The 15,298-nt window shown below is 47.1% G+C and overlaps 1 protein-coding gene across 1 annotated transcript in view; it reads left to right on the top strand.

Annotated features, from left to right (window-relative positions):
• Nucleotides 1-8,451: 8,451 nt before the first annotated feature.
• CDKL4 (cyclin dependent kinase like 4) overlaps nt 8,452-15,298 on the top strand; it is a 19,177-nt gene continuing 12,330 nt past the window's right edge. The window contains exons 1-5 of the mRNA XM_077274149.1: nt 8,452-8,590; nt 10,696-10,882; nt 12,322-12,443; nt 12,637-12,709; nt 12,957-13,047. Of these exons, the coding sequence (XP_077130264.1) occupies nt 10,715-10,882; nt 12,322-12,443; nt 12,637-12,709; nt 12,957-13,047 (454 nt within the window). The 5' untranslated portion in view covers nt 8,452-8,590; nt 10,696-10,714. The remainder of the gene's footprint in view (nt 8,591-10,695; nt 10,883-12,321; nt 12,444-12,636; nt 12,710-12,956; nt 13,048-15,298) is intronic.

The raw sequence follows: 15,298 nt of genomic DNA, 5'->3' as shown, positions 1-15,298 counted from the left end.
CCTACAAACCTGGATCAATTACACCAGTGCTGTCTGGAGGAATCGGCCCAAATTCGGATCAACTATTGTGAGAAGCTTGTGGAAGGAGATCCCAAACGTCTAACCCAAGTCATTCAGTGTAAGGGCAATGGCGCCAAATACTAATGAAATGGATGGAAACTTTTGACTTTGCAGTTAGTAATAAAAATGCCTTAAAACATTCCCTCTCATTATTCTGGCATTTGGCAAATATTAATAATTATGGTAATCCTAATTGTCCTAAAGAGGGAAAGGTTTATTCTGATTTCATGTCAGATACTGAAAAAAACCTGCAGATGTGTCTTTATATACAGTGGATGGAAACTTCTGGTTTCAACTGTAAATGCAACACTCACAAATATGTTTTGATGATTTATTAAGGATGAAGTATTAACGGCTTGGTGTTACCCTCTTGTTTTTGGAGCTGGAGTTCCTCGTAGATTTTTAGCTACTCTGTGTACAGTGGCTTGTGAAAGTATTCACCCCCTTGGCATTTTTCGTGTTTTTCTACCTCACAATCTGGAATTTCACTGATTTTTTTAGGGTTTGCATCAGTTCATAAAGAGAACATGCCAACGACTGTGAACATTTGATTTTCTTTTTATTGTAAAGCAAACAACAAATAGGACAAAGGAAATGAAAACTTCAGTGTGCATAACTATTCACCCCACTAAAGTCAGTCCTTTGTGTAACCTCCTTTTGCAGCAATTACAGCTGCAAGTCGCTTTGGATAAGTCACTATGAGCTTTCCACATCTGACCACTGGGATTGTTTTGCCCATTCCTCTAGCAAAACTGCTCCAGCTCCTTCAAGTTAGGTGGTTTCCTTTGGTGAACAGCAATCTTCAAGTCTGACCACAGATTCTCCACATTTACACGTTTCTCTTTAAACCACTCGAGTGTTACTTTAGCAGTATGCTTTGAGTCATTGTCTTGTTGAAAGGTGTCCCAGTCTCAAATCACTGACAGACTGAATCAGGATTTTCTCAAGAATATCCCTGTATTTCACACCATCCATCTTCCCCTCGACTCGGACCATTTCCCTTGCTGCCGAAAAACATTCCCACAGCACGATTCTGCCACCACCATGTGTCACTGCGGGGATGGTGTTCTTGGGGTTATGAGCTGTGTTGGTTTGGTGCCAGAATAGCATTTACTTTGGTGGCTAAAAAGATAAATTTTGGTCTCATCTGACCAGAGCACCTTCCTTCATACATTTTTGGAGTCTCCCACATGTCTTTTGGCAATCTCAAACCGAGCCTTACAATGTTTGTGTGTAAGTAAAGGCTTTTTTTCTGCCCTCTTTTCCATAAAGGCCACCTCTATGGAGTGTACGGCTTATAGTGGTCGTATGGCCAGAAACTCTGGCCTCCGCTTGGGAACTCTGCAGCTCCTTCAGGGTTACTTTTGGTCTCTGTGTTGCCTCTCCAATTAATGTCCTCTTAGTTCTGGCAGAGAGGTTTGGTGGGAGGCCCTCTCTTGGTAGGTTTGTTGTGGTGCCATGTTCTCTCCATTTGATGATAGTGGATTTGATGGTGCTCTGGGAGATCATCAGATATTGGGATTTTTTTATAACCCAACCCTGACTTGAACTTCTCAACAACTTTGTCCCCGATTTGCGTGGAGATCTCCTTGTTCTTCATGGTGTTGTTTGGAGATCTCCTTGGTCTTCATGGTGTTGTTTGGAGATCTCCTTGGTCTTTGTGGTGTTGTTTGGAGATCTCCTTGGTCTTCGTGGTGTTGTTTGGAGAGCTTCTTGGTCTTCGTGGTGTTGTTTGGAAATCTCCTTGGTCAATATGGTGTTGTTTGGATATCTCCTTGGTCTTCATGGTGTTGTTTGGATATCTCCTTGGTCTTCATGGTGATGTTTGGAGCTCTCCTTGGTCTTCTTGGTTTTGTTTGGAGCTCTCCTTGGTCTTCATGGTGTTGTTTGGAGATCTCCTTGGTCTTCATGGTGTTTTTTTTTAGATCTCCTTGGTCTTCTTGGTGTTGTTTGGAGATCTCCTTGGTCTTGGTGGTGTTGTTTGGAGATCTCCTTGGTCTTCGTGGTGTTGTTTGGAGATCTCCTTGGTCTTCATGGTGTTGTTTGGATATCTCTTTGGTCTTCATGGTGTTGTTTGGAGCTCTCCTTGGTCTTTATGGTGTTGTTTGGAGATCTCATTGGTCTTAGTGGTGTTGTTTGGAGATCTCCTTGGTCGATATGGTGTTGTTTGGAGATCTCCTTGGCCTTTATGGTCTTGTTTGGTTAGTGGTGCCTCTTGTTAATGGTGTTGGAGCCTCTGTGGCCTTTCAGAAAAGGTACGTCCTGTCACTAAGCATGGGACTTATGAAGCTAATTGCTTGCGCCTGAAATTTTTTAGTGGCTTCATCTCAAAAGTGGGTGAATACATATGCCCAGGCCAATTTTTAGTTATTTGATCCCATAAATTTAATTTATGCCTATATTTTTCTCACTTGCCTATATTTTTCTCACTTCACCATCTTGGAGTATTTAGTGCTGATACATCGCGCACAAATCAGATTGAGAAAAATATTTACACACAGGTTGTAATGTAACAAAATAGATAAATAGCCAAGGGGGTGAATACTTTAGAATGCTGCTGTATTTCCAATGCTCCCAAAGATGATTTCATGAGTTATTATGGATGAAGTATTAATGGTTTGGTGACGACAATGCGGCCAGCCATCGACACAGCCAGGAATTTTGTGCCTCTTGGAGAATCCATTCACTTCTAACGTTTCACTCATGTCCTATGGAGATCATCCAAACAATATGACCTCCGTGACACCTTTGCTGGGGGCTAAAATGTGCTTCTGCCTAGTGGTGTGTCTCCTTGATTACTACAAGAAGGCAGATTTGACATTCAGGAGTCTGACCACCACTGTTGATGGCCATATTGTTTGCTCATTCAAAATGCTTGTTCGTTGAGTGAAATGTTCTGTTACGCAGTGCAAAACATGATCGTTTTTGGCGGTGCATTGACCTGTGAAAGGAGTTGTGCTGCCGAGAACCATGGCAGCCTATATGTCGGGGGTCTAAAACACGCGGACCTCATGTGGCCCCTGAGGCTGCCTTATGCAGCCCACAGGCACTTTAGCTCACGTGATGATCATGGCCCTGTCCTGGAGGCCACCAACGTGAGTGAATCTTTGGACGCATATGCAATTGAACATATCGTGGAGCAGACACCAGCTCTCTGCACCGCAATGCCAATACCAGCCAATCAGAGGCCAGCACGGGCAGCATGTGACGTCACTGCCATGCGCCACCCAGGCTGCGGAGGGGAAGAGGACACGTTTCCGAGGGAGTGGAGGTCAGGTGAGAAGGATTACTACAAGATTGCATTACTACAAGATGAAGAAACTACTACTAGATGGGGACATTACTAAAAGATGTTGGTCAAAATTACTGTATGGTTCTAATTGTAAGACAAAATTACTGTATGTGGCCAATTGGGGGACACAAAAAGAAAATACATATTGTAAAAATGTAAAAAAAAAAATCAAAATAAAGTATAAACATTTTTGGGGACAATAAAAATGCAGTTTTATGTATAAACTAAAGTAAACAAAAATAGTGCAGGTTTGTTATCGGTGCACCAATAATTACTGACGTTCTGAAAAGACCATAACCCATACGATGAATGCCATTTAAAAGAGTAAAATAAAAATCAAGACAAAAATGTTGAAAAAAATGATTAAAAGGTGTAAAGAAAAAATATTATGGTATCACTGAAAATGTCCTCTTGTCGTACATAGAATGTGGCCCTTCAGATTCACCTTTTTTCTATGCGCGGCCCATATACCCAGACGAGTTTGAGACCCTTGCTTGTCATCTACTGCGGGCTGACTGTGTAGACGGGCTAGTAAAGGACCGCCGAGCGGTAAGGCTTTACAGACCGGCGGTCGTTTAGTGCTGTCGGTCAGTTCATGTAAATGGGCTCTAAAACCTCTAGAGATAATTAACTTTTCTCTATGCCTTTTCCGAGAAAAGCATCATTTTTCCTGACAGATGTGTCCGATGACACTTCATGATGTTCGGCTACGTGACACAGGTTCTAAAGGTCGTCAGTGCTACATTCCATGTGAGGGAGGTAGGATCAGGACTGGATGATCTTTTGGCTGAGTCTGGGGACAAGAAAAGAAGATTTTTATTCCACTCCATTTTACACCTTCAGTTCTGCCCACTTATTTTTTGCATCTCCATAGCTCAAGTCCTATTTACAAAGGTGGTGGAAGATGTGGCTACTCGCAGAAGAGGACAAAGGAATCTTTTGTTCCTTATCACTATGACCTTAAGATCAACTCTCCAGAGCCATACAAATGTTAAGCAAACTAGGATGGATAATAAATCCGGAAAAAGTCTTCTTTAAATCATTCTCAAGTGCAGGTCTTTCTTTTAAGCAGAAGCTCCAAGTTTTGAGGAAGATTTTGGATAGTTTCCTCAAATTCAGCAAAAAGACTCTGTAGGTAAAAAAAAACTAAAGTCCCCCCTGCCCTCCTCATAGCTTCTCAGTTCTCCTAAACCAGCTTCTCTGTCATGACTGAAGGTCAACTTTGCTAACTACTCTCCAGATCACATCTAACCACCCGTGCTCTTGACCCGATCCAGTCCCACCTCATCCCACACCTCACCACAGCCTTCATCCCAACCCTAACCCATCTCTTCAACCTGTCACTAACAACTTGTGTCTGCCCCTCATATTTCAAACATGCCTCGATCACACCCATCCTCAAAAAGTCATCCCTTGTCTCATCCTCTCTGTCTAGCTAATGCCCCATATCACTTCTCCCCTTTGCCTCAAAACTACTTGAACAGCACTTTCATTTTGAACTGTCCTCCCACCTCTCCTCCCGCTCCTCTTTGACTGCCTACAATCTGGCTTCCCATCACATCAATCCACTGAAATTGTCCTGCCTTTGACAGTGGACCACTTCCTCTTGCTACAGACTCTCTCATCCCTTGGCATCACTGACTTGGCCCTATCTTGGATCGCATCATACCTAACAGACCGGACATTCAGTGTCTTCCACTCGCACACCTTCTCCTCACCTCTGTTGGTATCACCCAAGGTTCATTTCTAGGGCCCCTGCTCTTCTCCATCTACAACTTTGGCCTGGGACAGCTCATAGAATCTCATGGCTTTCAGTATCATCCCTATGCTGATGACACACAGATCTACCTCTCTGGACCCAATATCCCACAATGTCTGTCCGCTATTTCATCTTTATTCTCTGCTAGATTTCTAAAACTTAACATGGATAGAACAGAATTTATCATCTTTCCCCCATCTCACTCAATCCCTTCAACAGACCTGCCCACTCTCCCCAGTCCCGCAAGCTTGCTGCCTCGAGGTAACCCTTGACTCTGATCTCTCCTTCAAACCACACATTCAACCCTCTCCACTTCCTGCCAACTCCATCTAAAAAATATTTCCAAGATCCGCACATTCCTTAACCAAGAATCTGCAGAAATACTAGTCCATGCCCTCATCATCTCCCACCGTGACTACTGCAACCTCCTACTCTGTGACCTAACACTCTTGCAACCCTTCAATCTATCCTGAACTTGCTGGCAGGATCCTCTCTCCTCCTGTTCCAGTCAGTGACTTGTATTGTTCAAGATTATTGTCCTTGTTTTTATTATGTATACTAGTGATGAGCGAGTATACTCGTTGCTAGGGTTTTCTCGACACGCTCGGGTGGTCTCTGAGTATTTGTTAGTGTTCGGAGATTTAGTTTTCATCAACGCAGCTGAATGATTTACAGCTACTAGCCAGGCTGAGTACATGTGGGGGTTGCCTGGTTGCTAGGGACAGATGTTATACACCGGAGGCGGGGGAGGGCTGGATGTTATATTATCAGGAGTGAGGGGTCATATGTTACACACTGGAGGCGGGAGGGGCTGGATGTTATATTATTGGGAGTGAGAGGTCAGATGTTATACACCGGGGGCAGGGGGGGGCTGGATGTTATATTATTGGGAGTGAGGGGTCAGATGTTATACACCGGGGGTGGGGGGACTGGATGTTATATTATTGGGAGTGAGGGATCAGATGTTATACACCGGGGGTGGGGGGACTGGATGTTATATTATTGGGAGTGAGGGGTCAGATGTTATACACCGGGGGGCGGGGGGGCTGGATGTTATATTATTGGGAGTGAGGGGTCAGATGTTATACACCAGGGCGGGGGACTGGATGTTATATTATTGGGAGTGAGTGGTCAGATGTTATACACCGGGGGCGGGGGGGCTGGATGTTATATTATTGGGAGTGAGGGATCAGATGTTATACACCGGGGCGGGGGACTGGATGTTATATTATTGGGAGTGAGGGGTAGATGTTATACACCGGGGGCGGGGGGGCTGGATGTTATATTATTGGGAGTGAGGGGTCAGATGTTATACACCGGGGGGCGGGGGGACTGGATGTTATATTATTGGGAGTGAGGGATCAGATGTTATACACCGGGGGTGGGGGGACTGGATGTTATATTATTGGGAGTGAGGGGTCAGATGTTATACACCGGGGGGCGGGGGGGGGGCTGGATGTTATATTATTGGGAGTGAGGGGTCAGATGTTATACACCGGGGGTCGGGGGGGCTGGATGTTATATTATTGGGAGTGAGGGGTCAGATGTTATACACCAGGGCGGGGGGGCTGGATGTTATATTATTGGGAGTGAGAGGTCAGATGTTATACACCGGGGGCAGGGGGGGGGGCTGGATGTTATATTATTTGGAGTGAGGGGTCAGATGTTATACACCGGGGGTGGGGGGACTGGATGTTATATTATTGGGAGTGAGGGATCAGATGTTATACACCGGGGGTGGGGGGACTGGATGTTATATTATTGGGAGTGAGGGGTCAGATGTTATACACCGGGGGGCGGGGGGGCTGGATGTTATATTATTGGGAGTGAGGGGTCAGATGTTATACACCAGGGTGGGGGACTGGATGTTATATTATTGGGAGTGAGTGGTCAGATGTTATACACCGGGGGCGGGGGGGCTGGATGTTATATTATTGGGAGTGAGGGATCAGATGTTATACACCGGGGGTGGGGGGACTGGATGTTATATTATTGGGAGTGAGGGGTCAGATGTTATACACCGGGGGGCGGGGGGGGGGCTGGATGTTATATTATTGGGAGTGAGGGGTCAGATGTTATACACCGGGGGTCGGGGGGGCTGGATGTTATATTATTGGGAGTGAGGGGTCAGATGTTATACACCAGGGCGGGGGGGCTGGATGTTATATTATTGGGAGTGAGAGGTCAGATGTTATACACCGGGGGCAGGGGGGGGGCTGGATGTTATATTATTTGGAGTGAGGGGTCAGATGTTATACACCGGGGGTGGGGGGACTGGATGTTATATTATTGGGAGTGAGGGATCAGATGTTATACACCGGGGGTGGGGGGACTGGATGTTATATTATTGGGAGTGAGGGGTCAGATGTTATACACCGGGGGGCGGGGGGGCTGGATGTTATATTATTGGGAGTGAGGGGTCAGATGTTATACACCAGGGTGGGGGACTGGATGTTATATTATTGGGAGTGAGTGGTCAGATGTTATACACCGGGGGCGGGGGGGCTGGATGTTATATTATTGGGAGTGAGGGATCAGATGTTATACACCGGGGCGGGGGACTGGATGTTATATTATTGGGAGTGAGGGGTCAGATATTATACACCGGGGGCGGGGGGGCTGGATGTTATATTATTGGGAGTGAGGGGTCAGATGTTATACACCGGGGGGCGGGGGGACTGGATGTTATATTATTGGGAGTGAGGGATCAGATGTTATACACCGGGGGTGGGGGGACTGGATGTTATATTATTGGGAGTGAGGGGTCAGATGTTATACACCGGGGGGTGGGGGGGGCTGGATGTTATATTATTGGGAGTGAGGGGTCAGATGTTATACACCGGGGGGCGGGGGGGCTGGATGTTATATTATTGGGAGTGAGGGGTCAGATGTTATACACCAGGGCGGGGGGGCTGGATGTTATATTATTGGGAGTGAGGGGTCAGATGTTATACACCAGGGGTGGGAGGACTGGATGTTATATTATTGGGAGTGAGGGGTCAGATGTTATACACCGGGGGGCGGGGGGGCTGGATGTTATATTATTGGGAGTGAGGGGTCAGATGTTATACACCGGGGGGGCGATGGGGCCAGAGGTTATTCGCTGGGGTAGGACATTGGGCTGGACATTATACACCAGGGGTGTCTGGAGCCCATTTTAGATAACTGTAATCTGAGCCGTGACGTGTAGTAATTACAGCGTGACATGAGGGTGGTTGTAGTACTACAGACAGGCTTCAGGCCTGCAGCTCTCTGCTGTCACCATGGCAATGCCTGCTCCGACCACAAACATATAGCAGGAGGCTGGGCCTTGTCACTGCTGCTTCCCTCTGCAGCCGGTGATTGGTTGCCCCCGGCAACCCATAGACTCCTGTTACCACTGCTGGGGGAGACTTTATTGTACGCAGCTTTGGAAATGCAGCCGGTGACGCTGGATCCTGGGAAGATTCGCCCGAGTCCTGAGGTTGCTCCAGTCTGCGGTGACGTATTCACTATTCCTCCGATTACCTGTTAGATCTAACTGTAGATGAGACTCAAGTTACAGGAGAGAAAGTCAATGTAGAGACCAGAACTGGGCCGCACTAGACCCCTGAAGGGTAACGAGCATAACGAGGCCACTGGCTATCCTGGACCCTGGTGGGCATGATGTTATCACATGATCTTACATTACTTCTTTATACTATTGTGTTATCACATAGAATATACTCTGTGCCCAGTGCGGACCCCCCACCCGAAATCTAGGCCCCCGCCTGGCAGTGACATGTCCACATTTATCATCAATCATTACCTTTCTGTAAATTCCTGTCCCGCCGTCCGCCTGCGGTCAGCGCCGAGCTGGTAAATATTGACTAGAGATTAGCGGAGAGAAATATGGTGCACGGATGTGATCACAGCACCGACACCGAGCGCGACCCACAGTGTCCGCACAAGAGCTCAGCACCCGTTATCTGCTAACTGCTTAGTCTGAAATCTTCTGGTTTGGCTTAATCCCAAAAACCATTAGTTTACATTACCTATACTGTACTATCACATGTAACATTACACTCCAGAGCTGCACTCACTATTCTGCTGGTGCAGTCACTGTGTACATACATTACATTACTGATCCTGAGTTACATCCTGTATTATACCCCAGAGCTGCACTCACTATTCTGCTGGTGCAGTCACTGTGCACATACATTACATTACTGATCCTGAGTTACATCCTGTATTATACCCCAGAGCTGCACTCACTATTCTGCTGGTGCAGTCACTGTGCACATACATTACATTACTGATCCTGAGTTACATCCTGTATTATACCCCAGAGCTGCACTCACTATTCTGCTGGTGCAGTCACTGTGTACATACATTACTGATCCTGAGTTACATCCTGTATTATACCCCAGAGCTGCACTCACTATTCTGCTGGTGCAGTCACTGTGCACATACATTACATTACTGATCCTGAGTTACATCCTGTATTATACCCCAGAGCTGCACTCACTATTCTGCTGGTGCAGTCACTGTGCACATACATTACATTACTGATCCTGAGTTACATCCTGTATTATACCCCAGAGCTGCACTCACTATTCTGCTGGTGCAGTCACTGTGTACATACATTACATTACTGATCCTGAGTTACATCCTGTATTATACTCCAGAGCTGCACTCACTATTCTGCTGGTGTAGTCACTGTGTACATACATTACATTACTGATCCTGAGTTACATCCTGTATTATACCCCTGAGCTGCACTCACTATTCTGCTGGTGCAGTCACTGTGTACATACATTACTGATCCTGAGTTACCTCCTGTATTATACTAAAGAGCTGCACTCACTATTCTGCTGGTGCAGTCACTGTGTACATACATTAGATTACTGATCCTGAGTTACCTCCTGTATTATACCCCAGAGCTGCACTCACTATTCTGCTGGTGCAGTCACTGTGTACATACATTACATTACTGATCCTGAGTTATATCCTGTATTATACCCCTGAGCTGCACTCACTATTCTGCTGGTGCAGTCACTGTGTACATACATTACTGATCCTGAGTTACCTCCTGTATTATACTAAAGAGCTGCACTCACTATTCTGCTGGTGCAGTCACTGTGTACATACATTAGATTACTGATCCTGAGTTACCTCCTGTATTATACCCCAGAGCTGCACTCACTATTCTGCTGGTGCAGTCACTGTGTACATACATTACATTACTGATCCTGAGTTATATCCTGTATTATACCCCAGACCTGCACTCACTATTCTGCTGGTGCAGTCACTGTGTACATACATTACATTACTGATCCTGAGTTACCTCCTGTATTATACCCCAGACCTGCACTCACTATTCTGCTGGTGCAGTCACTGTGTACATACATTACATTACATTACAGATCCTGAGTTACATCCTGTATTATACTCCAGAGCTGCACTCACTATTCTGCTGGTGCAGTCACTGTGTACATACATTTCATTACTGATCCTGAGTTACATCCTGTATTATACCCCAGAGCTGCACTCACTATTCTGCTGGGAGATTACTGATCACAGTTAGAGATGTACTTATATGATGACACCTTATAAATGATAACAGAATAACCTTACATCCCGGGATGGAGAAGTATGAGAAATTGGCCAAGATTGGAGAAGGATCCTATGGAGTCGTCTTCAAATGTCGGAATAAGGAGACCGGGCAAGTGGTGGCCATCAAGAAGTTTGTGGAGTCTGAGGACGACCCCGTAATTAAAAAGATTGCGCTGCGAGAGATACGGATGTTAAAGGTGAGGCTGCTCTGTGACATGAACGTACATGGTATACTGTGCTGATCTTTTCAGGGGAGTCTATACTGCCTCCATGCTGATGGTTTCCACAGAACAGCCTCCATGCTGATGGTTTCCAAAGAAAAGCCTCCATGCTGATGGTTTCCGCAGAACAGCCTCCATGCTGATGGTTTCTACAGAACAGCCTCCATGCTGATGGTTTCTGCAGAACAGTCTCCATGCTGATGGTTTCCGCAGAACAGCCTCCATGCTGATGGTTTCCACAGAACAGCCTCCATGCTGATGGTTTCCGCAGAACAGCCTCCATGCTGATGGTTTCTACAGAACAGCCTCCATGCTGATGGTTTCTGCAGAACAGCCTCCATGCTGATGGTTTCTACAGAACAGCCTCCATGCTGATGGTTTCCGCAGAACAGCCTCCATGCTGATGGTTTCTGCAGAACAGCCTCCATGCTGATGGTTTCTACAGAATAGCCTCCATGCTGATGGTTTCTACAGAACAGCCTCCATGCTGATGGTTTCCACAGAACAGCCTCCATGCTGATGGTTTCCACAGAACAGCCTCCATGCTGATGGTTTCTACAGAACAGCCTCCATGCTGATGGTTTCCAAAGAACAGCCTCCATGCTGATGGTTTCTACAGAACAGCCTCCATGCTGATGGTTTCCACAGAACAGCCTCTATGCTGATGGTTTCCACAGAACAGCCTCCATGCTGATGGTTTCCGCAGAACAGCCTCCATGCTGATGGTTTCCACAGAACAGCCTCCATGCTGATTGTTTCCACAGAACAGCCTCCATGCTGATGGTTTCCGCAGAACAGTCTCCATGCTGATGGTTTTGGCAGAACAGCCTCCATGCTGATGGTTTCCGCAGAACAGCCTCCATGCTGATGGTTTCCGGAGAACAGCCTCCATGCTGATGGTTTCCGCAGAACAGCCTCCATGCTGATGGTTTCCGCAGAACAGCCTCCATGCTGATGGTTTCCACAGAACAGCCTCCATGCTGATGTTTTCCGCAGAACAGCCTCCATGCTGATGGTTTCCGCAGAACAGCCTCCATGCTGATGGTTTCCGCAGAACAGCCTCCATGCTGATGGTTTCCACAGAACAGCCTCCATGCTGATGGTTTCCGCAGAACAGTCTCCATGCTGATGGTTTCCGCAGAACAGCCTCCATGCTGATGGTTTCCGCAGAACAGCCTCCATGCTGATGGTTTCCGCAGAACAGCCTCCATGCTGATGGTTTCCGCAGAACAGCCTTCATGCTGATGGTTTCCACAGAACAGCCTCCATGCTGATGGTTTCCACAGAACAGCCTTCATGCTGATGGTTTCCGCAGAACAGCCTTCATGCTGATGGTTTTCAGGATGGTTTTTGTAGATAGGTGGAAACCAATGTTTATATAGAGAATGTCACCGCCATGATCTCGTCTGTTGCAGCAACTGAAGCACAGTAACCTGGTGAACCTGCTGGAGGTTTTCCGGAGGAAGAGGAAGCTGCATCTGGTGTTCGAGTATTGTGACCACACCGTCCTCAACGAGCTGGAGAAACACCCCAACGGGTACGTCCATGACCGCGTGACTGCTGCCCAGAGGGTGGGACCGTCAGCACCGCGCAGGCTGCCGCTAGTCTGTCTGTGACAAGTTGGTACTTGTTGTCTTAAAGGGCCAGTATCCATTAAGTCTTGCTCTTATAACAGTGCTGGAGCATTATAAGAGGGTCTCACGTTAACCCTTCCATGACTTCTGTTTCAGGGTTCCCGAGATGATGACAAAAAACATTGTGCAGCAGATCCTGCAGGCCGTGAACTTCTGCCACAAGAACAGTGTAAGGAGCCGCGGCCCCTACAGAGGACCTCCACTGTACGATATCTCATGATTCAGGGCCCAGATGGAAATCTACAGCCCCGCAGATCACGTACTGAGCATTACTGCGTTATCAAGTCGTGGGGTCCCAGATCACATACCCCCAATTCTGTCATCTGCCTCTAGACATGACAAAAAGTAGACCTCCCCTTTAATTCTATTTGTGTTGAGTATATTTGTCCCAATCATATCAATATATTCTTCTACAGTGCATTCACCGAGATGTAAAACCAGAGAATATTCTGCTCACCAAGCAGGGAGTCATAAAACTCTGTGATTTTGGCTTCGCTCGAATATTAAGTAAGTATGGCACAATGATTACTGCAACCCTCTCTGCCACCACATTCATCAACACATGCAATGAAAACTGTCTAAATCCACAGCAGACTCCCCATAGTGGTGGCTGCAGACAGGATCTTATCATGTGTCTCTGTATATACATGGAGCTCCCCCTAGTGGTGGCTGCAGACAGAATCTTATCATGTATCTCTGTATACTGGGAGCTCCCCCTAGTGGTGGCTGCAGACAGGATCTTATCATGTATCTCTGTATACTGGGAGCTCCCCCTAGTGGTGGCTGCAGACAGGATCTTATCATGTATCTCTGTATACAGGGAGCTCCCCCTAGTGGTGGCTGCAGACAGGATCTTATCATGTATCTCTGTATACAGGGAGCTCCCCCTAGTGGTGGCTGCAGACAGGATCTTATCATGTATCTCTGTATATACAGGGAGCTCCCCCTAGTGGTGACTGCAGACAGGATCTTATCATGTATCTCTGTATACAGGGAGCTCCCCCTAGTGGTGACTGCAGACAGGATCTTATCATGTATCTCTGTATACAGGGAGCTCCCCCTAGTGGTGGCTGCAGGCAGGATCTTATCATGTATCTCTGTATACAGGGAGCTCCCCATAGTGGTGGCTGCAGACAGGATCTTATCATGTGTCTCTGTATATACAGTTAGCTCCCCCTAGTGGTGGCTGCAGACAGGATCTTATCATGTGTCTCTGTATACAGGGAGCTCCCCCTAGTGGTGACTGCAGACAGGATCTTATCATGTATCTCTGTATACAGCGAGCTCCCCCTAGTGGTGGCTGCAGACAGGATCTTATCATGTATCTCTGTATACAGGGAGCTCCCCCTAGTGGTGGCTGCAGACAGGATCTTATCATGTATCTCTGTATACAGGGAGCTCCCCCTAGTGGTGACTGCAGACAGGATCTTATCATGTATCTCTGTATACAGGGAGCTCCCCCTAGTGGTGACTGCAGACAGGATCTTATCATGTATCTCTGTATACAGCGAGCTCCCCCTAGTGGTGGCTGCAGACAGGATCTTATCATGTATCTCTGTATACAGGGAGCTCCCCCTAGTGGTGGCTGCAGACAGGATCTTATCATGTATCTCTGTATATACAGGGAGCTCCCCCTAGTGGTGACTGCAGACAGGATCTTATCATGTATCTCTGTATACAGGGAGCTCCCCCTAGTGGTGGCTGCAGACAGGATCTTATCATGTATCTCTGTATACAGGGAGCTCCCCCTAGTGGTGGCTGCAGACAGGATCTTATCATGTGTCTCTGTATATACATGGAGCTCCCCCTAGTGGTGGCTGCAGACAGGATCTTATCATGTATCTCTGTATACAGGGAGCTCCCCCTAGTGGTGGCTGCAGACAGGATCTTATCATGTGTCTCTGTATATACATGGAGCTCCCCCTAGTGGTGGCTGCAGACAGGATCTTATCATGTATCTCTGTATACAGGGAGCTCCCCCTAGTGGTGGCTGCAGACAGGATCTTATCATGTACCTCTGTATACATGGAGCGCCCCCTAGTGGTGGCTGCAGACAGGATCTTATCATGTATCTCTGTATACTGGGAGCTCCCCCTAATGGTGGCTGCAGACAAGATCTTATCATGTATCTCTGTATACAGTTAGCTCCCCCTAGTGGTGGCTGCAGACAGGATCTTAACATGTATCTCTGTATACAGGGAGCTCCTCCTAGTGGTGTCTGCAGACAGAATCTTATCATGTATCTCTGTATACAGGGAGCTCCCCCTAGTGGTGGCTGCAGACAGGATCTTATCATGTGTCTCTGTATACAGGGAGCTCCGCCTAGTGGTGACTGCAGACAGGATCTTATCATGTATCTCTGTATACAGGGAGCTCCCCCTAGTGGTGGCTGCAGACAGGATCTTATCATGTATCTCTGTATACAGGGAGCTCCCCCTAGTGGTGACTGCAGACAGGATCTTATCATGTATCTCTGTATATACAGGGAGCTCCCCCTAGTGGTGGCTGCAGACAGGATCTTATCATGTATCTCTGTATATACAGTTAGCTCCCCCTAGTGGTGGCTGCAGACAGGATCTTATCATGTGTCTCTGTATATACAGTTAGCTCCCCCTAGTGGTGGCTGCAGACAGGATCTTATCATGTGTCTCTGTATATACATGGAGCTCCCCCTAGTGGTGGCTGCAGTCAGGATCTTATCATGTATCTCTGTATACAGGGAGCTCCCCCTAGTGGTGGCTGCAGTCAGGATCTTATC

The sequence above is a fragment of the Ranitomeya variabilis genome, chromosome 7 (genome assembly GCF_051348905.1).
Source record: "Ranitomeya variabilis isolate aRanVar5 chromosome 7, aRanVar5.hap1, whole genome shotgun sequence".
Classification (NCBI taxonomy): Eukaryota; Metazoa; Chordata; class Amphibia; order Anura; family Dendrobatidae; genus Ranitomeya; species Ranitomeya variabilis.
The sequence above is the reverse complement of the archived record's forward strand: the minus strand, read 5'-3'. Positions and strand labels throughout refer to the sequence as shown.